This window comes from Myotis myotis, unplaced genomic scaffold (assembly GCF_014108235.1).
Source record: "Myotis myotis isolate mMyoMyo1 unplaced genomic scaffold, mMyoMyo1.p scaffold_m19_p_8, whole genome shotgun sequence".
Classification (NCBI taxonomy): domain Eukaryota; kingdom Metazoa; phylum Chordata; class Mammalia; order Chiroptera; family Vespertilionidae; genus Myotis; species Myotis myotis.
The window spans coordinates 37,885,946-37,908,400 of NW_023416390.1; the positions used below are offsets into that span (position 1 = coordinate 37,885,946).

Genomic DNA, 22,455 nt, shown 5'->3' on the forward strand with positions numbered 1-22,455 from the left:
GTTTCTATGAGTCAGAAATCCAGACATGCTTAGCTGATCCCTATGTCTTAAGAGTTGGGACATATCATCCTATGGACAAACACAAGGGAAAATATACCGTAGCTCTGTCTCAGGTGAAAAACCATTGCAGTAAAAACACAAAGCATGCACACAGATATTGTTTTCTCATCTTGCTTATATTTGCTTGGAAACGTTGCCTTTCTTTTTTGTTTTTGTTGCTATATACAGTGAATAATTGCTACAGAAGTGATCAAAGGAGTACCCTTTAAAAATTAGCTTACTGCCAGCTCTGAAGAAACAGAATAGCCATAGCATGAATTCTAAGTTAGGAATACACTTTCATGAAAGTATCTGTATTGTCTTGAATTTTCAGAAAAACTACCCTTGAAATATGATACTTAAACTAGGAACCTACAGCCCGTATATTATTGAGAGGTGAATAGAATTTCTCATAGTTGTTTAAGTAATAAAGATTGATCTTAGCTATACCCCAAAATATATAATAAAATATTTCTATTTGATGACTTAGAAAGATGTGTTAAATGTTTCATTTGGTTTGTGTATTTAATATTGAACTATTTCCCATATAGTTATAATTAATCTCTCTTTATTTCTTGCTCTCTTTGGCTACTTTGTGAAACAGACTAAGATGCTTGGTGAAGCAGCTGGAAAAAGGTGATGTGAACATTGTAGACTTAAAGAAGAATATTGAATATGCAGCATCTGTGTTGGAAGCGGTTTATATCGATGAAACAAGGTACATTTTAACCTCCTCCTCTCTCTTTTATCTTCTCTACCTCTTTTCCCTCTTTCTTGATGTTCCTTTATCTCAAACATGAATTTAGCATATATTAGTCATGAAATTAAAATCAAATCTTATTTAAATTTAAGAGGTTCTTCACTGAACTTAACTGTGACGTTTTCTTTTAAAGGTGCACATTGTAATCCAAATGTTTGAATATCAAGAAGTAATCAAATAATAAAGTCATAAAATGAATAAATTAAAGTCTCTTTTCCCCCTTCCCTCACTGTCTTAAGCCCAGATTTTTAAGTGTCAGAAACAGATATAGGCTTTTACTAATTTTCACTGATGTAAGGATTTTCCTATTATTTCAAGACTTCCGAGTTCCTTCTGAGAAAATGGGTGTCACATGCACACACTTTCTCTGTGCAGGACTTACTAAGGGGCGTCCCAATGTGTATTTGATCATCACCTAAACCTCATCAACTAGCCTCCTGATTATCAGGGTGGTGAAGAGATTAGGAAGTAAAGATTTATTTGAAGGGAGTTGTAAGCCTAGTGCTGTGGCTCTCAACCAGGCTATTTGCCTTCCAGAGGCCATTTGGTAATGTCTGAAGACAGTGGTTTGGTTGATGGGAGTATGCTACTGTCATGTGATGGGTAGAAGCTAGGGCTGCTGCTAAACATCCTGCAATGCACAGGAAAATCCCCTGCTCCCCAACAAAGGACTATCCAGCCCCAAGTGTTATTAGTATGGTTATAAAAAAAAACCCTGGCCTAACAGGAGAACCATGCAGTTTCTCTTTCTTCTCCAAGGGGGCACTTACCCTGACCTGTGGTCATGAGAGGGGGTCCTGGGGACCCCGGTGCTAAGGGAAGACTCAGTAAAGTATGATACGACAGTTCTTGAGAGATTTGCCCAGTGTCTTTTGGAGTTCAGAGAGTTCTGAGGCTGGCTCCTAACTCTCATCTCAAAAAAGATAAAGGTGACAGGCTTATCCGGACTACATTGAATTCACGGTTAAGAGGGACCTGTGGAGGGGGAGACACGCACTTCCAGCGTTTAGCAGAGAAAAGGCCCTGAGTCTTTTCAGTGTCATGAGGCAGGTGTAGGTCTTTTGAAAGGAGTAACCGAAGAAACTGACTTCAGATAGTAAAAAAGAGGCTGCATGGGATGATTGTTGATATAAGAGCCAGGATAGAAATCATAAAAATTCAGCGCAAATAATAGAGAATATATAATATTCAAGGTACCCTCTTGGTGTAGCGAGTTGTCTCTGAAGGACCCACAAAGTTTCCCCAGGAGAAAAAATAACCAGCATTTAGCCATTTGTCATTTAGGTGATGACAAATACGAGTCTTGTCAGACCCCTTAACCTCTATAATTTACTGCCCCCCACCACCACCACATTTTGAACAATGAAAAATAGCAGAGTGAGTGGGACAGGAGACGGGACAGGGAGAGTGAAGACATCAGACCCTTTCCCTTCTGCAAGTGCCCCTGCCTGAGTCAGGCCTGAGCTTGGGAAGGTGAGAAACGTTAAACCAGAAGTGAGATGAGATGGAAGATTTTATATATTGATGTATACTGAGCTTAAACACACACACACACACACACACACACACACACACACACACACACACAATGTTGTTTAATAGGTAATACATTCACATGACTAAAAAAATCAGAATAGCCCAGCTAGTGAGGCTCAGGGATTGAGCATTGACCTATGAACCAGGAGTTCATGGTTCAATTCCAGGTTAGGGCACACGCCCAGGTTGTGGGCTCAATCCCTGGTTGGGGGGGGGGGGGGCGGGGGGACATGCAGCAGGAAGCCAATTAGCGATTTTCTTTCATCATTGATGTTTATATTTCTCTCTCCTTTTCCCTTCTTCTCTGAAATCAATAAAAATATATTTTTTAAAAATCAAAAGAATGTAAAGAAGTGCCTCATGAGAGTCTTGCTTCTACTCTTGACCCAATTTACTCAAATCCCCAAATTATAAATGTCCTATGTATATTATCAATAATTTATTACAAATATTTATTTCATATTTTTATCTTCTTTTATGCAAAGTTACACACTATTCACAGTTTTTCACTTTACTATCCCCGCCCTCAAATAAGGGAACTTAGAGATCTTCCTATATCACATGCTGAACTTTTAAAAAATATGTATTTTTATTCATTTCAGAGAGGAAGAGAGAGGGAAAAAGAGATAAAAACATCAGTAAAGAGAGAGAATCATTGACTGGCTGCCTCCTGCATGCCCCCTACAGGGGATCGAACTGGAAACCTGGGCTTGTGCCCTAACAAGAAATCAAATCTTGACCTCCTGGTTCATAGGTGGATGCTCAACTATTGAGCCACACCAGGTGGGTCTGAACTTTTTAATATCAATGAGAATTTTCACTAATAACGGACAGAAAATGGCATGGTGAAGGCATTGCTACACAGGTAATTTTTTCTTTGTCCTCAGAAAGGAAGTCCTCTGTTAAAGCATGGTTTATAGTCATAAATTAAGAAAAAAAATGTCATAGGCACATTTTTAGATTACAAACTCTATGCAGAATTGTGTTCTTAGTTAACTTGCACTGAATATATATAAATGAATATGATTCCTCTAAAGAGGATAAAAAGTATAAGTTTTAAAAATCTTACATTGTTCCTATAACTTCCTTGCTCCTTCATTTTTATGTGAGCTCTTTATTCTTCACAAGTTTACTGAACTTAGCATGTTTAAGATTTCTCCAATCTGTCCTTGACATTTTATTTTTTACATTTACTTATACAACTAAAGAATTTTACCTTTAAGAATGATTTGGATATTTACATTATTCATCTTATAAAGGCATAATACTGACCATCTGGTATACCTGAGTGTTTCCTCTTCCATTTGATAGATTATTACATGTAATATTTATTAATTTTCTAGTTGTATTTGCCTCCCCAGGAAGGTATAATTTCATAGATATTCTATTAACTTAGTTCCCCATTATCCTTAATTCATTTAAACATGTGTTACATTCCAAAGTACAGTTCCTTTTATTTGAAAATTGTTCTTTTGTGGGAAGAAAAATGCTTAACAGCTTCATGGTAAAACTGTGGGTGTTTTCTCTTTACTCAAATGACTTAGAACTTCTCACTATTTTATTTTAATGCTTCTGTGCTTCCATGGCATCTTGATTTCTAAATTGGATTAATAATAATACCCCTCATTTGTGACACCTTCCAAGGGCTCTGAGTTTCATTATCTCATATTAGTCTCACCACAATCCCATGCATTTTACAGATTGATTACTACTTCCTGCATTTTACTAATAAGAGAACCGAAGGACTCAGAAGTAACATGGTTTGCCAAAGGTCACAGACCTAGGCATTGCAAACCTGTACTAGAAACTAAGGGATGACTTATTTATTGCTCTTCCCTTTCTAACTGGCTCCTCTCAGAGTATTGCTATGAAGCTGGATGGTTTTCAATGATCTCTGGAAGAGTTAGATGACAGAGTGTAAAACTTTTTGATAGTTGGAATTGTAAATTCTAGAAAAACAATGTCTAACATGTATTACTAATAGCCTATTATTATGTCTTGGTAGGTGCCAAAAGCGCTTTTAAGAATTTTAATGCACTATTTCATTTAATCATCACAGCAATCCTATGAGATAGAAACTTTATTCATTACTATTTTACGTATGAGGAAAGAGAGTCCCAGAAAAGTTATGGTTCTTACCCAAATGACACAGAGAGTAAGTTAAAGAATAGTGTTAGGGTCTTGGCAGCCCACCTCTAAGGATTGGGCTATTAAATACAGTCCTCATCTGCATCCTTTAGTAATTCTGCCCAAAAAGCGATTTCAGAGACTTACTGGAAGTTTTGATGAAAGCTCACATGCCATCAGTAGTTGCACCTCTTCCCAACTCTGCCTTCAGGGCTGTCACAATAGGAGTATTTACACTATGGACATTGGAAAAAGCTGCAAATCAGGATTTTTTTTTTCCTGGAAAGCCTATGGTTAAACATTTACCATCATGTCACTGATTAGACCTAAGATCACATCATATGTATCTTCGAAGGCTGTACCTTCAAGATTAAAATACCAGCTCAAGAAATTTTTGTAGCGAAATACTTGATGTGATTTGATTTCCTATACACTTAGTGGGACACCCAGCAGTAGACAGGCTGTTTTTGTTGAGACGTGTACACAATTATTAAATTGCAATTGCCTTAGGAGTATTAGTAAAATAGTCCATTTAGGAGGAGAAATGAAGAAGCGTTTAGTTGCTTTTAAACTTTCAGTTAAGAACCTGCTGACTTCTGAGATTTTTTTAATGGAAAATTCTCTTTCTAGAAAAAGAATGTTTCAATGAGTATTCCAGAGAAGCATTTTTTGTTTGAGATTTGGATTGGGCTGCATTTAAAAGTTGACACCTAATAAAGCGGGAGGAAACACAAACTATGAATTGAATTAAAACCCAGAAGCGCACGCGCGCGCACGCTCACACACACACACACACACACACACACACACACACACACATTTTCCTTGGTGACTTGTTGACTGTAGGGCTTCAGTTAAGAAAACAAAGCAAAACAAAAATCTCTCTTGAAAGATGATTTCAGTCAGAAAAATAAAGGGAGTTTCTGGCAATTTGAATTCTGACCTTCTCTGAGGGAGTATAGCACAATTCCCTAATGAATACCACTGTTTGTTGGTTTTTTAACAAGACATTTCAAATGCAAATGCCAATATTTTATGAGCACTGCTTTCAGATGTGTCCCTAGAGGCTATTGTTTTTCAAAGCTGCTCAGTTGCCTAAAAAAAATTCTGTTTGGTTGTCCTTATTTGAATTGGGATAGTGCCAGGCAAAGTAGCATCCTTGGCCTCATGAATTGCTAATTCCTGAAGGTAGGCGGCTGACTGGGAGGTATACTTTCAGGGGTAGATATTATGCTTACTAATCCTGCCTCACAATATAATTTGCAACTTCATTTTCTTAGTGTGAAACCACCCAAGTCCCATGGTTACCGTAGTAAGAGCACAGACTCCAGATTCAGAAAGAGTGGGCTGTTCAAAGCCTGGATCCTTCACTTGATACTCTCTTGCTTTAAGAAAGTTACTTAACTTCTGTATTTCCTAACTTTATTATCTGTAAAATAAGAATAATTATGCTGACCCCACAAGGTTGATCTGAGGATTAAATGTACAATATTTGTCCGAGTAAAAGTTAAATTATAACCACTCTTTTTAGCGTGCTAACAAAAAGCAGATACTTCTGGGTACAGAACATATTAAGATATGCAATACCTCCTAGTGGAAATATCAATTTATTTATTGAGAGCAGTTTTGATCATGAAAAAATAAAGACAAGGTGAGCTCAAGTTACCAGGAAATGAAAGCAAGTGCAAACTGATGGAAAGATACCTAATGGGATATACATCTTGATAAAAACATTCTTAATTGACTTCTGCATCTTACTCAGTGTTAAAGGTCCTTACTTTTGATGAGATTACCTGGGATGAGAATGCGTGGATGCAAACCAACACTTCAAGGGAGTCTGGTGGAAATTGAATGAAGTCCATGGACTTCACTACCACCTGCACATCATGATGGCTAAGTCCCTTCAAATCTTCAAGTAGCTCTACAGGGACTGACTAAAACATATTTACTGGTGAATTAAGTATTTATGAAGTCCCTGAAATGAACACCAGGCGCAGTGGTTATCAGAATCCGGGGGAGACAGTGGAGAGAAATGAGTGCCAAGAGCCGGGAAGGTAAGCCTAAGCAAGCGGACCAGTGCTGCAAACAAGAAGCAGGGAGGTTCGGAGTTCCAGAAAGAAGCTCAACTGGGCAGACGGCGGGAAGAAACACCAAGTAGGAGAGGGAGTGACATGGAATAAGATTGCAAACCAGGCAGGATTAATCGCGCAATTACGGCTTTAATGTTAATGAGTTTTATTTAAAGAAAGATCAGGTTGAGAAGTTATCCTTTGGAAGTTATCCAGGATAAGAGACTAATAGCCAAACACAGATGGAAAACGTAGATGAAGATGGAGCCAACTGGTGCACAGCCAGGGGCCTTCAAAGAAGCAAAACATGAGTAGCCCTGTAAAATCAGAACGATTAGTTACCATTTATTTTAAACCCAGTGGCTCAGCGTGGGTAAGAGTGCTACAATAAAATTAGGACTAAAATAGAGATGATGGGCTGTAAAACACAGGGATCAAAGTACCATGGAGATGAAACCCTTTGTGGCTAATCACTACCACCTGCACATCATGATGGCACCGACTCGTGTACTTCTTGGAGCTGGAGCAGGGAGGAAGGAAAAGAGAAAGGAGATGGACTAATGAACACCTATCATAATTATTTCAATTGTGACTGGAAACCCAACCAAACCAGCTTCAACAAATTCTGACAAAATATCCATGGCTGGTGACTTGAAGCATAGGTGATTTGAGCAAACATGATGTCAAAGGATTAGCCTCCCTGTTTTGCTTGCTGTGGAATGGCCTCTTTCTGATGCTTTGAGTAGTAGCAAGACAAGGCAGTGGCAGTATTTCCAAGCTTTACATCCTCACACCTTCAAATGCAGCAGGAATGAGAAAGAGTTGGCTCCAGTTGGTAAGATGCTTATCCCTGAAACAATCATGCCCAGGGGAATGGAATATACAATCCAGTGGTTAAGCATCTCATGAGGCAGGTAAGAGGTCAATTTTATGTAAATCACATGCCTAAGAATTGGGAATGGAAGAAAGTGCTTTTAAAACTAAACCACAGTTTCCTCTCTAGAGTGAAAATTAAATCATGCAAGGGGACCTGAATCAGGGTCTGAGGAGGATGTTGAACTACTTCTGTCCTGGCTTTGCTCTTACCAATGAGACACCTGTAGGCAAGCATTGTTGGTTTTCCTCCCAGTCATTGGTTTCCTTACATGGAGATAAAGTCTCCAGTTCCTTTCTTTTCTGGAATTCTGTCGTTATTATCTACAGTTTCAAAGGCCTTCACAAAGATCTGCTCATGCCTAAATTACCCTGGCAACCAGGAGGGTGACAAGAGAAGATTGGTTGGCTTACTGGGTGAGCTTACTGCTTACTGGGGGAGCATTTATAAATATGGGCACTTGTGTTTTTTTGAGTGTGAGCATTTGGAAATTAATTTCAGGGTATGTGCTAAGACATTGCTGGAGCTCAGTGAAAAATCAAAGAGCAAATTATGACTTTTATGAATTCTATTTTTATGGTGTGTTATAGGGAGGGGTGGCTGTTTGGAGTGCTGTGTTTATAGGCTGTTCTCACCATGTAGATGGGGTATGAAAACCAGGCTTGGAAAAAGTTGCAATACATTTTGGTTGATTTTCATATTTTCTGTGCATCTGTGGTATGTTACTTTCTACAAACTTTCAAAAAGCAAGACTCACTAGTGAAAAAGGAAACAAGATATTTTGAGAGATAACTGATCAAAAAGCTCCACATCCTATCTAATAAAAGAGAAACATGGTAATTGGCGTACGACTGCTACCCTTCCCATTGGCTAATCAGGGCAATATGCAAATTAACTGTCAGCCAAGATGGTGGCCGGCAGCCAGGCAGCTTGAAACTAACATGAGGCTTGCTTGCTTCAGTGATGGAGGACTCCAACGTTCCCCGCCTGCCACTGCAGGCCTCTGAGCTGCAAGCAACTATATAACAAACATAGAAGCTAAACAAAACCCCAGAAACCTGCCGGGCTTCAGCCAGCAGGATCGCAACATTGTAAGCAAAGGCCAGAAACCTACTTTCAGCAGCGGAGGCTTAAGAGCTGGAGCCAAGCCTCAAAGCTAAAGCTGGCCCAGAATAAAAAAAGAAAAAAGAAAAAAAGGAGCGATTGGGAGCTTCAGTCACCCCCAGCCTGAAAACAGCCCTCAGCTCCTCACCCAGACTGGCCAGGCACCCCAGTGGGGACCCCCACCCTGATCCAGGACACCCTTCAGGGCAAACCAGCCGGCACCCACCCATGCACCAGGCCTCTACCCTATATAGTAAAAGGGTAATATGCCTCCCAGCACCGGGATCAGCGGAGCCGCAAGGCCTCCCAGCACTGGGATCAGCGTGACAGGGGGCAGCGCCCCAACCCCCTGATCGGCCCTGCTCTGTGGGTGATAGAGGGCGGCGCCCCAACCCCCTGATGGGCCCTGCTCTGTGCGTGACAGGAGGCTGCACCCCAACCCCCTGATTGGCCCTGTTCTGTGCGTGACAGGGTACAGAGCCCCAACCCCCCTGATGGGCCCTGCTCTGTGAGTGACAGGGGGAAATGCCCCAACCCCCTGATTGGCCCTGCTCTGTGAGTGACAGGGACTGGCGCCACAACCTCCCCATCGACCCTGCCTTGAGTATGACAGGGGGCGGTGCCCCAACCAGCCAATCGGCCCTACCCTGAGCGTGACTGAGGGTGGCATCACAACCTCCTGATCACCCTGCTCTGTGCATGACAGGGGGTGGCGCCCCAACTCCCCAATCGGCCCTGCTCTGAGCCCGACCAGGGGCTGCACCTAGGGATTGGGCCTGCCCTCTGCCACCCGGGAGCAGGCCTAAGCCAGCAGGTTGTTATCTCCTGAGCGGTCCCAGACTGTGAGAGGGCACAGGCCGGGCTGAGGAACTTCCCCTCCCCCCCCGAGTGCACAAATATTTGTGCACCGGGCCTCTAGTATTATATAATATCTCACTGTTGTGATATATTGGGTCAATAAAATATAAACATATATTTCCTGGATTAAAAAAAATATCATTTTAAACATATTATTTTCTAACTAGATGCCTGGTGCATAAAAATTCATACACTGGAGAGGGGGGTCCCTCAGCCCCGCATGCCCCCTCTCACAGTCTGGAAGCCCTCAGGGACAGGAGGTGACCCAGTGATCAGCGATGCCCCCATCATACCTCTGCTGCTGCCATTGCCAGCAGCTCAAGCCTTGGCCAGCCCTGGTTACCTGAGCCTTGGGTGGCCATGGGTGGCTGGGCAGCCACCATCTGAGGCTTGCCTGTGCCTTGGGCTGGCCCTGTTAGGCTGGGGGGTTGAGGGGACTGGGGGACTCCGGAGGCAGGTGCACAGCAAGGCCAGGCATCTGCCACCCCAGTGGGGCTGAGGCAGTGGTTCTCAACCTTCCTAATGCCACAACCCTTTAATACAGTTCCTCATGTTGTGGTGACCCCCAACTTTAAAATTATTTTCGTTGCTACTTCATAACTGTAATTTTGCTACTGTTATGAATCATAATGTAAATATCTGATATGCAGGATGTATTTTCATTGTTACAAATTGAACATAATTAAAGCATAGTGATTAATCACAAAAACAATATGTAATTATATATGTGTTTTCCGATGGTCTTAGGCGACCCCTGTGAAAGGGTCATTCAACCCCCAAAGGGGTTGCGACCCACAGATTGGTGACTCACAGGTTGAGAACTGCTGGGCTGAGGGGACTGGGCACTGCCATCTTGTGGCTGTGGGTGTCCCATCTTTGAGGGTGTGGCAATCAGTTAGCATATTCCCTCCTTATTGGCTGTGGGTGCCACCATCTTTGAGGGCAGGGCAGACATTTACCATATTCCCTCTTTATTGGCTGTTGGCGCCACCATCTTGGAGGGTGGGGCAGTCAATTAGCATATTCCCTCCTTATTGGCTGTGGGCACTGCCATCTTTGTGATGGTGTGAGGGTCATTTAGCATATTCCCTCTTTATTAGCTAGGATAATGATAGCAATAAGAATTAAGACTGAAAATTATATCCAAGGCAATTTACACATATAATTCTAAGTAAGTCTCAAAAACCCTATGCCATATATATTCGCATTATTTTCACTATAAAGTTAAAAATTTGAGGCATAAAGAAAGTAATTTACTTCCTTAAAGATCATATAACTATTAAGTGTCAGAGACAGGTTCAATCTTAAATGGAGCATGCCCAATCCCCATTCTTCCTTCTTGCTAATAGAACACCCCTTTTTCCAATTATTTAATCTCCTCTACAAAGCCAAGTGATTCCAGGGAGACCAACCCCAGACCCAGGCTCAATATGGGTGAATCCTAGTGGATTTAAACCAGTAATTAGTCTCCATTTTTCTAACCAGTGAGTTTGGACATGGTCATGTGATGTAATTCAGGCCAATGAGACTAATGAGGGTGTTGGCAAATATTTCCTCTCATAGAAAAGGAGTCCTATGCCACTGGGTGTTGGATCTGGGTACAATACTTAAAACTGATACAGCTATAAGTATAGAGCAACACCTCACACTAAATCTGGCAGTATAGAAAGATGTAGGAAACCTGTGTTCTTGATGATATTGTTGACCTGCTGACTTTAAATAATCCCTACTGGCGTCAACCTACCTTTAGCTTTGATGACAAGGAAAATAATAAATTTCTCCATTATTTAAGTGCCTTTGGGTTAGGGTTGATGTCACTTCATCTATACAGCCACAGAGGTCTGCTTCGCTCTAAAGTCCATGTCCTTAATCTCTAAACCTTCCAGGGATCACCATCCTACATAATAAAAGCATAATATGCAAATTGACTGAATGGAGGAGCAACTGGTCAGCGGGGGCAGCGCCGGCAAGTAGGTGGCACCAAGCCAGCCAAGGCACGTGCCAGCGGGCAGAGGACGGGGACAGCAATGGGGGAGGCGGTGGAGGGGTGATAGGGGGGCAGGGCCACCGCTCACCATCCCGTGATCAGCAGCCCAGTTGCCTCCCGCACCAGTAGGGATGCTATTATTATCGTCTCTGTTCTATTATTACTATGAAGATCTCTGTTTTATTGACAAAGAAACTGAGATTCAGACAGATGAAGTATTTTTTCCAAGACCACACAGCTAAAAGGTGATGGAGCCAAGACTCTGACTCCAGAGGCAGTTCTCCTAATCAAAAAGGATGCTCATTGATTAAAAAATAAATTAACAATTAGTGGAATGTCAGGCTTTGTGCCTAATGGAATATTTTCAAAGATATTTTTGAACCAAGAGGACTTCCTGGTAGGAAGTCAAGTGTCATCAGCAAGGCCTAGGGCAGTTTTCTGCTTCGCCCATTCCTTCATTTCCGTCTCGGGACTGACTCCAAAAATACAGTCTTGATCCTCACTTTCCAAGCAACTTGATTCCTTCTCAGAGTCCTCCTCTACATTTCCGCCAGCCATTGCTGCCTGTCCTGGGGGATGGGGTCCTCTGCCTGGGCTCTGCTTCCTGTGGCGGGTACAGAGGAGGCACAGAGCCCGCCTTAGGCCTTAACTTGGAGAAAGCCACAGCTAACTTTAGCAGTCTCCTCAGCTGACCTCATTTTAGCCAAGATTTGCCTCTTGAGAATTGAGCTAAGGTCACCATAACTGACTTGTCGATCCAAATGTTTAGTCTTTATAGTCACTCAGATATAATGCTCGTCTTCTCACAGTTTTAAAAAAAGACCAGTAAAACCAAAAGAAACATTGAGCAAAGCTACAAGGTAGACAGAAAAAAGAAAGAAAACCACCAAAATAAAAAAATAAATAAAAATAAAAACAAAACACACAGAACAAAGAAAAACAAAACAAAAAACGTTGAAATAAATTTGAAAGCCTGCTATTTTAAGTCTCCTATGGAACAAGACAAGGAATAAATGATAAATAAATAAATGGTGGTGGTCTGGAAAATTAACTCAGATGTATTTAGCACTGAGGAAGTAGGGTACTGAGAGTCAATATGGCATTTCAAATGTATTTTACTATCCTGGCATTTAATTTATTTGTACTTCAAAATACCCTAAAATTCTACCATACAGATGTATTTTTCCATGAGAACATAATGCAACATACCAGCTGTAGGAAATAAATTTAAACTTCCTTCAACTGGAAATTCGCTGGTGGGCCAAACTCATTTAAGACTTTTTTAAATCCAAATTTTAACCCTAAATTTCAAGGTAGAGATGGGATAGGGAATAATGATTACTGATATGTATAGTGTCTGAATGAGAAGGTAGTCTGGGTACTTAGTAAGAAAAACATGAATTTAAGGAGAAGGATAACTCAGCAGTTAAAAACTCAGATTCTGAAATTTGATAGACTTGAGCTCAAAAAGTGGCATGGCCACTCCTTGCATGATTATCAGCAAATTACGTTAGGCCTCTGTGCCTCAAGTTTATTCATCAGCAAAATAGGGATAGGGATAGTAATTGTGTTCCTTATGATGATGATATGAGGATTAAATGGGGTAAAACTTGGTTGTGGGCCTGGTTCACAGTAAGTAAGCAACAAAGTCAGCTGGCACAATCATCTATATCAGTGATGGCGAACCTTTTGAGCTCGGCGTGTCAGCATTTTGAAAAACCCTAACTTAACTCTGGTGTCGTGTCACATATAGAAATTTTTTGATATTTGCAACCATAGGAAAACAAAGACATATTTTTGATATTTATTTTATATATTTAAATGCCATTTAATAAAGAAAAATCAACCAAAAAAATGAGTTTGCGTGTTACCTCTGACACGCGTATCATAGGTTCGCCATCACTGATCTATATCTGTCTTAAGATAGTTCCTAAGTCTGAGTGAAGCTTTATGATTGCCCTTAGAGTGTTGTGTTTTTTTTTTGTGTGTGTGTGTGTGTGTTTTTTTGGGGGGTGGGGGGTGGTATATAGTCAGCTCAGAGCTGATATGTGTTAATCAAAGAAATAATACTAATAAACTTGCCTACCAGGGAACCACTTACCCCAAAAGAATAACCATACGGCAGGAAGATCAACCTTTCTTAATTCCCCCAGCCATCCAGGAAGGACTCACCTGAAAGATGTTTACTACATAGGAATTCAATACCAACCTTAGCTCAGGGTCAGTAGAAACACTTACCTGACGCTGCCCCCATTTTAGGTGCTCAGCAACCCTCTTTCAGTGTGCCCCTCCCCAAGGTAATAGGTCTCCAAGGCCAAGAACAACCTGGAGCCCATGACCCTCTCCCTCTTCTAGGCACTTGGACCCTGGAATCCCATGCCCTGCGCAATGTGCCCTTTACCATATTCTGGACACTAACACCCCAGAATTCTCTGCTCAAAGCTCCCCTAGCCTGTCTTTTAAGCCTTTATGGGCTTCCTTCTTAGGTCTTTCCCCCTGAGGGGACACAGGACACTGTTGCTGTGTATACCCCCGCAACCCCTAAAGAGTGGCCAAGAAGCAGCTGCTTTCAGGCTGGGCAGGTTGATGACGATTTTACTAGGAGGCTGCAGTGTCCACCTGCTTCTGTATTGAGGGCCTGAGCAGAAAGTTAGGTAAGTGCAGAGGGGCAGCCACAGCTGGCCCTACTCTGTCACTCAGGAGTTGAGAATTCTCAATTCAAACTCAAGTTGTCAGGCTTTCATGAAACTTATTCAAAGGTAGGAGGATTGCCTGGCCGGTGTGGCTCAGGAGTTGAGCATCGACCCATGAACCAAGAGGTCACTAGTTCGTTTCCCGGTCAAGGCACTTGTTCAGGTTGTGGGCTTGATCCCCAGTAGGGGCGTGCAGGAGGCAGCTGATCGATGTTTCTCTCTCATAGATGTTTCTATTTCTTTATCCCTCTCCCTTCTTCTCTCTCTCAAATTAATAAAAACATATTTAAAAGAATAAAAGGTAGAAGGATAAAACATAAATAATTTATTCACTTGATACATAACTTTATTTAATTATATAGTATTTTAGAGAAGTGTGCTCCTGTCCTGGGCCCAACAAATGTTAGGGGCAGGATTCAATGACTTAGTTGCTTGCTGAAATGTGTTCTTTATAATAATAGTAAAACAGGAAGAAGAAAATTTCAAACTTGAGAGGTTAGTTTCTCCTACTTGCACTCAGCACTTGAATTTTAATACGTAATAGGTGTGTGTATGGGCACCAATTGCCTGGAAATAACCATGTGGATACAGGGGTAATCATTTTCCAAGAGTCCACTGTGAAAAGAAATATTTTCACTGTTATAATTGTAAGAGTCAAAATCCCATGACCTCTCCTTCCGTGGCTGCCTCCTTTATTCCCTTCCCCTACAAACTTTCTAGTTCAAAATATAAGCCCTTTGGGAGTTGTGTCATCTGATTTCGAGAGAAAATTTGGAATATAAATATCTCCCAAGAATCAGCTGAGTGCTGATTGGATGCAGGGTCAGTTTTCACAGCTTGCCACCCTCCCCTCCCCCATAAACACACAGTTCATAGTTAGGGACCCCTCACTTTATGCTGTATTGACTCCATTGGGACTAAAACAAAAAGTTACATCAAACACCAGTAGAAGCATTTTTCCAAGGTTAACGGTGATAACATTTTATACATATACTCCTTATTATTCTTTTCTATGTAGTGCATTTTAAGAATTCCCAAGGAAAACGCGCCAGTGATTCTTTTATGTTGTTAACTTCTTAAACACACAGTCTTCAATTTTTTAAGAGCACTGCAGTGTAAAGAATTATGCTTACTCTGCCATCTAACACTATTATATTGGATGAAGGGCAATAAAGGTTTGGGATATCTTGAAAGCAAAATTCATTGTAGTATTTGATGTCACATTTTATCAAGCTTTGCACAAATTTATTCCAAAAATAAAATAAGGGCAGACTATATAGTCTTATGAGTTTTACATGTAACATAATCTTATTTAAGTATTCAGATATTTTCACATCTTAGATAAATGTAGAGGAAAATTATTAATGATAATTCTCTAACTAAAGCCAGGATTACTATTTTATATGACTCCATAGATTTTGTTCCTGCCCTATCTGACATGGTCTAATGAAATTTGAAGAGTATCTTGTGCTCAGAGGAAGGAGGACGAAGTGTAGAAGGCAGGTGCCAGGGGAAGGGAAAACAAATAAGGAAGAAGAAAGAGGTGGAAGAGAAATGCACCACTAGGTGTACTGGTTTATTTTTTAATTTAAATTTAGGTTTTTATCCACTTGTCTTTCAACTTTCCTCCTGCTAAACTGGAATGATTATTTTAATCTGCTACACCTTATTTATGCCTTCATTAGGAATTTCTTACCATGCTCGATATGTGAGCATAAAAGAGTTATTATTTAACAGAAATACTGAGGTCCTTGGCTAAAGGCATGGAAACGGTACATACTATTTTTAAAATTCCTGTACTTTTAATTCAAAAGGCTATAAAAATGTTTAATATATTTTCCATGACAAATATATGTTTCCCCATAACTTGCTTCAAAAACTGTAAAGGGACTGTTGAAGGGCACAGTAAGTGAAAGGCAATGAAGAGATGATTGCCAAATGTGAACTACTCCCAGCATGCTGCTGCTTATCAATCAAATAGCACGGCACTCTAAACACTAAAGCTTCTTCTACCATCTCCACCCGCACTCCACTCCCTAAAGCTCATTATTTATAATGGTTCAGTGCAAATATTGTCAGACATTTTCTAGTCATTTAGTAGGTATATGTTGGTCCCACAATCTATGCCATGCACTGTTGTAGCCACTGCTGATGCAGCAATGCACAGAAACAGAACAACTCTCTGTTCTCAAGGTTTTTATAGTCAGTGGATGAAACATAAAATGAATAAACAAACTAATAAGCATATGACATGACTTCAAGTAATGGTAAGTGCTATGGATAAAAAGGAATAAGGGTGTTTACTATTTGAGGAGGGGGTTCAGGGGAGACTTCTTTACTTGAAAGCAGTGAGGAAATGATCCCCACAAAAATTCCATAAGAGATTCTAAGCAGAGGGAGCAGCAAGTGCAAAGCCCTGAAGCAGAAGCAAACTTGGCAGGTTTGCATGCAGCAAGGAGGTCAGCATTGCTTGGGCAAAATGACTAACGGGGAACTGGTTAGGAGATGAAGGAGGAGACAGAGCTTGTGATGTAGGATTTCGTGGATCAGGTATTAGCATGGTCTGATTTATACTTTAAAAGAGTTATAGTGGCTGCAGAGGAAAGAAGAAACTGAAGGGGGCCAGGGCAAGAGCTGAGAGACCAGTGAGGATGCTACTGCAGTGGGCCAACAAGAGATGAGGATGGCTTGGCCACTCTCTCATTTATTGCTGGTGGAAATGCAAAATGGTACAGCCACTTTAGGAGAGAGTTTGGAAGTTTCTTAAAAAACTAAACACCATAAGTTCCAACCATTGTGCTCCTTAGTATTTTCTCAAATGAGTTGAAAAAACGGCACACAAATGTTTATAACAGCTTTATTCATAATTGCCCAAACTTGAAAGCAACCGAGGTGTTCTTTAATAGTTGAGTGTATAAACAAAATATAGTACATCCATACAATAGAATATTATCCTACATAATAAAAGGCTAATATACAAATCAACCAAATGGCGGAACAACCAGTCACATGATGCACACTGACCACCAGGGGGTGATGCTCAATGCAGGAGCTGCCCCCTGGAGGTCAGTGCCACTCCCACAGGGGGAGCGCTGCTCAGCCAGAAGCCGGGCTCATGGCTGGCGAGCGCAGTGGCAGTGGCAGAAGCCTCTCTGGCCTCCGCAGCAGTGCTAAGGATGTCAGACTGCCGGTTTAGGCCTGCTCCCCCCACTCCCGAGTGCACAAATTTTGTGCACTGGGCCTCTAGTTTAGCAATAAAAAGAAATGAGCTATTAAGCCATGAAAAGACAGTATGAAGTTTAGATCCATAACAATTAAAAAAACATTTTAGTCTCTTGCAAATGATATTTTATCATTTAAAACCAGAATGAGGATTGATATGCTTTATTAAATGAACATTAATGTAATACAAAGCTGTGCCTTTATCTCCTATATGATTTATAACCCATGCTGACAGTTACCACATAGTGTTCATGAAGGTTGAAAATATTCTTTCTTCGTCTAGATATGTAGGTAGATTGATAAATACTAATAGATAGATAGATAGATTAGATAGATAGATAGAAGATTCTTAGTCTTTGTTTTATATAAAATATGTATAATATTATATTAACCTAAAGGCTCTGAAGAGAAGGAGCGAGATTTATTTTAAAGCATTGGCTCACTGTGGAGAACAGTATGGAGTTTCCTCAAAAAACTAAAAGTGGAACTCCCATTTGACCCAGTGATCCCACTTCTAGGAATATATCCCAAGAAGCCAGAAACACCAATCAGAAAAGATATATGTACCCCTATGTTCATAGCAGCACAATCCACCATAGCTAAGATCTGGAAACAGCCTAAGTGCCCATCAGTAGATGAATGGATTAGAAAACTGTGGTACATCTACACGATGGAATACTATGCTGCTGTAAAAAAGAAGGAACTCTTACCATTTGCAACAGCATGTGTGGAACTGGAGAGCATTATGCTAAGTGAAATAAGCCAGTCAGAGAAAGATAAATACCACATGATCTCACTCATTTGTGGAATATAGAGAAGAACGTAGACTGATGAACAGGGACACACCCAAAGACAGAGAAACAGCGATCAGACTATCAATCCCCAGAGGGGAGGGTCGGGGTAAGGGGAAGAGATCAACCAAAGGACTTGTATGCGTGCATATAAGCCAAACCAATGGACACGGACAACAGGGGGATGAGAGTATGAGTGCGGGGTGGGGGGAGGTTGGGGGTTAATGGGAGGATGAGGACACATTTGTAATACCTTAACCAATAAAGAAATTTAAAAAAAAAGAATTGGCTTGTGTGATTGTTGGGGGCTGGCAAAGTGGAAATCTGCAGGGCAGGCCGATACTGGCTGGACATTCTGGCAGGAGTAATGTTGCAATATTGAGTCAGAAAGCTTTCTGGAGCCAGAATTTCTTCCTCTTTGGGGGACCTCCCTCTTATCTCTTAAATCTTAAGGCCTTCATGTGATTGAATAAGGCCCGCTCACATTATGGAGGGTCAGCTGCTTTACTCAAAGTCTATGACTTAAATATTAATCACATCTAAACTATACCTCACAGCAACATCTAGACTGCCATTTGACCAAACAACTGGGGCCTATCACCTAGCCATGTTAACATGTAAACTGGCCATCACAGAGCTATTTGTTGCTTTTTTCCAGATTTGCCTTTTTAGTTATAAAATAGCATATTCCATGTTTTTCTCTTTGCACACAGTCTTCCTGTATCCCCATATCCACTAATTAATCCCCTTCACTCATTCCCCCTGAGATTATAGGCCCTTTCCTTCTCAGTGCATGACATCATGCCTCATGACTAAGGATTGCCAGACCCCTGAGCACCACATCCCTATGGGAACTCTCACTTCCATATGCTGATTGTTGCCATGTTTGGCCATCTGGCTAGAACAATTTGTGAGTTTAGGACACGTAGCCATAAAGTAATCAATGTCAAAGGAGTAATTGACAGCCTTACTATGTGTCTGCCCCTCGATAGTGGATAAAACAAGGCAGCACGAGAATGCTTGGAGCACGGTGACATCACAGTATTACAGTACAATGGTCCTCATTCCGCATGCTCTGCTCGGAGCTTTTATGTGATCACGGCATAAGAAATCATAGAAATGGCATAAGCCCTGAAATTTTCAAGCCATGCTCTGTACTCTCTTGCTTCAAGTGGCTAAGGAATCTAATTTAAAATGGGCAGAAGGAGAAAAAAAATATGTTCCTTTGAATTACTATGTCCGTGTATTAAGGCTAAGTCAAAATCATCCAAACTTAAGGCCCGAAAGAAAATTGAAAATGACATACAGTAAGTATTAACTAGTATTAACTTCCAACGATGTAAATCTTCTTATTTTCATATGTATGCATGCAGTTTTGTAACTCCCACATGTAAATCGGGTATATTTTTCATACGTTATTTCATAAATGCTTTCATGGTTAATACCATGAGAAATGAATATTGGCAAATGACGGTCCTCTGAGAGTTTTTAGAAAATGGGCAACACATCGAGAAGGTGACATAATCTTTTGAGCTTCTTTTTGGTAGTGGGGGGTGGGCTTCCTTCTCTTCTGCCCTTGCCTTGGTCCCTGTCCTCGCAAGATGGTGTGTGACTTATTCTGGATAATTTAGCGCACGCTGTCATTTCTGGCTACCTTCCTTCCACCGACTCATAATCTTTAGACCTCACTCTGTGCAGAGATTTACCAAAGCAAATAGAACCCAAAGGTCAAATCTAACATGTGCCCAAAATAGCTCTAGGTTATTAAATTGGTGCACTGACAAGGAAATAACCGAATCAAGTGACAGGCAGAGCTGGCCTGTGTTCTTCCTGGAGGCGAAGCCCGGTTGCTCTGCAAAGCTGGTTTTATATTTTGTGGGGAGCCTTTTGTCTCTTGCTGGTTGAGACATTTAGGAAGTTCTGGGTCACTGGAGCTGACCTGCCTTATTGACAGCTGTATGAGTTTAGGACATATGGCCAGAAAGTCATCAGTCTGGTCAATATGGTGCATCTGGAACTTATATCGGAGAGGGCAATGCTCTCAGTCCTGTTTACCTCCTCCCTCACTCAGGGGGTTCTCAGCCAGCAGTTCTAAAGCCCTCAGAGCTCCACCCTCCACAAGCATTTGCTCACCGCTGGAGGAGTTCCTCTTCCACTTCCACTGGTTCTGTCACCTAAAATGAGTTTTTAAATAATTTGTTTTTACTTTTTCACTTTTTAAATCTGTGATGTTAATATTGAATTAATATCTTTTAGAGTACTTATTATTTTCCTAAAATTTAAAGATACCTAAAGCAAATGAAATAGCACCCATGAATGACATTTGTAAACTCAAAGGCCATTAGTGAAATAGTATGTACCATCTGTACTGTGTGTATTAAATATAAGATGACTTTGATGGCTTCTATCCCTCTTTTCTATTCCAGTTCCTTCCTTTACTAGTAGACACCTGTTTAAAGCCTTTCTTTCCCATCTCATCTTAATTTTACTCACCATTAGAATATTAATATTAGCAGGCTGGTATCTCCAGACTGGTATCATTGCTCTTAAATGATCGGGAATGTGGAAATGCTCAAGTCCATTAGTCTTACTTTAAGAAAATTACAAATTTGAGAAATTCAGAGCTTTCCAAATATTAACCCAATCATTTTTCTTGTTTTAGGTAGTTCATATTAAGGAATGATCAGAAAGGGATTTGTGTATTTAAATCCTATTGCAGTGCTTATTTTATTGTTATTTTCTTAAATGTTCCTAAAGTTTTCATCTGTATACATTTTTGTAGGAGACTGCTGGATACTGACGATGAGCTCAGTGACATTCAGTCAGATTCAGTCCCACTGGAAGTCCGGGACTGGCTGGCTTCTACCTTTACACGAAAAATGGGGATGATGAAAAAGAAATCCGAGGAAAAGCCAAAGTTTCGGAGCATTGTGCATGCTGTTCAAGCTGGAATTTTTGTGGAAAGGTATGTGAAATTTCTGGTATCTCAAGACAAAATCCAAAAGGCAGAAACTATACCTACACTTTCGAAGTTATGGGAGCCTATATATTACTGAGGAAAACCTCAATCATAAGTATCCCTACAATGAACAGACTTAGGACTTATGATGAACTTACCTATAACAAAATTTTCCTATCCTGGATTATTCTTTTTATTCATTTTAAATTGACATAAAGACTAAAGGCAAAGGCTTTTGGCTTTTGAATGAACTTTTGTGAATAACTGTTTAAAAACAATTATAACACATTCATATGCCACACAACTAATTTTACCTGAATAAATTGTAACACCTCATACAGTAAATTCTACACTACACACCAAAACCAAGCAGGTCTCTCTCTGCACTAAAGAGAGAAGACCATTCTGTTCTCGTTATAGGAGGAAAGCTCTCTCTGTCCACTTTGGAAGAATTTTGTGTATATATATTTTTTTTAACATTTCTGTCACTGAAGCAAGGAATATGTGATGGCTCCTAGAAGCACTGAATCAAATCATCAGTTTCTCATGTGGAATACATGTTAATATGACCCCATGTTACATTCTGTTAGCCCTTAAAAATACAACGTACTTTTCTGTCTGGGAAACAAGATGTTTCAACACTAAAGTACGGAAAGACTTGAAATAAACATGTTACAACTAACCATGTTGAAAACTAGTTCTTAGAAATTCTTTAGAATAAAAAACAATTACATTGTTTTAATTTCTATATAAAAAGTTTATTTTAACAGTTTTGAGACAAATAAAACCAAGGAACAGAGAAATTTGTTTGTCAATGTACTTAAAATTAAATTTAAGGGAAATAATATCATTTTAAATCTTCTGACACCTCTAGCCATTACCTCTAATGAACAGTATAAACTTTAATTTTCTTCTGTTAAGGGAAGAATGGGAAATAGACTTGGGCTTCTAAAAATGAAAATGAGAATGCATTGCAAAGAATATTCAACGTGTCACCTGAAACTAATACAAAATAATACTGAATATAAACTGTAATTGAAAAATAATCTTTTAAAAAGGAAGTATTCAATGTGACTTAAAAATATATTATAACTACGCACGTAAAGTTTCTAGGATCTTGGCTTGTGCCTGTGTTACCCATAATAAAAACCACTCAGTGACTACTCAAATTATTTTGAGTATTACTTAATCATATCTAATTGGCTTTGATAAAACAATCATCATAGTGAGCAATTTGATTAGTCTGGTGAGGTGACCCTACCCCCCCCCCCCCGCCACACACACACACACACACACACACACACACACACACACGCATGCACGCACCCTTTGCACATAAACTGGTCCCAACCCTGCCTTGGTGGGACCAGAATCTGAAACAGGTAGACAGGGCTGGAGAGAAAGAATTTCTATAACAATATTCCTCAGGCAAGTGT

The 22,455-nt window shown here is 40.4% G+C and overlaps 1 protein-coding gene across 6 annotated transcripts in view; it reads left to right on the top strand.

The window, feature by feature from the left end:
• The window catches only part of PDE1A (phosphodiesterase 1A), a 255,619-nt gene that overhangs the window by 173,234 nt on the left and 59,930 nt on the right, over positions 1-22,455 (top strand). For all 6 annotated transcript variants that reach the window (XM_036320577.1, XM_036320580.1, XM_036320576.1 and 3 more), the window contains 2 exons: positions 644-757; positions 20,843-21,025. In XM_036320577.1, the coding sequence (XP_036176470.1) occupies positions 644-757; positions 20,843-21,025 (297 nt within the window). The remainder of the gene's footprint in view (positions 1-643; positions 758-20,842; positions 21,026-22,455) is intronic.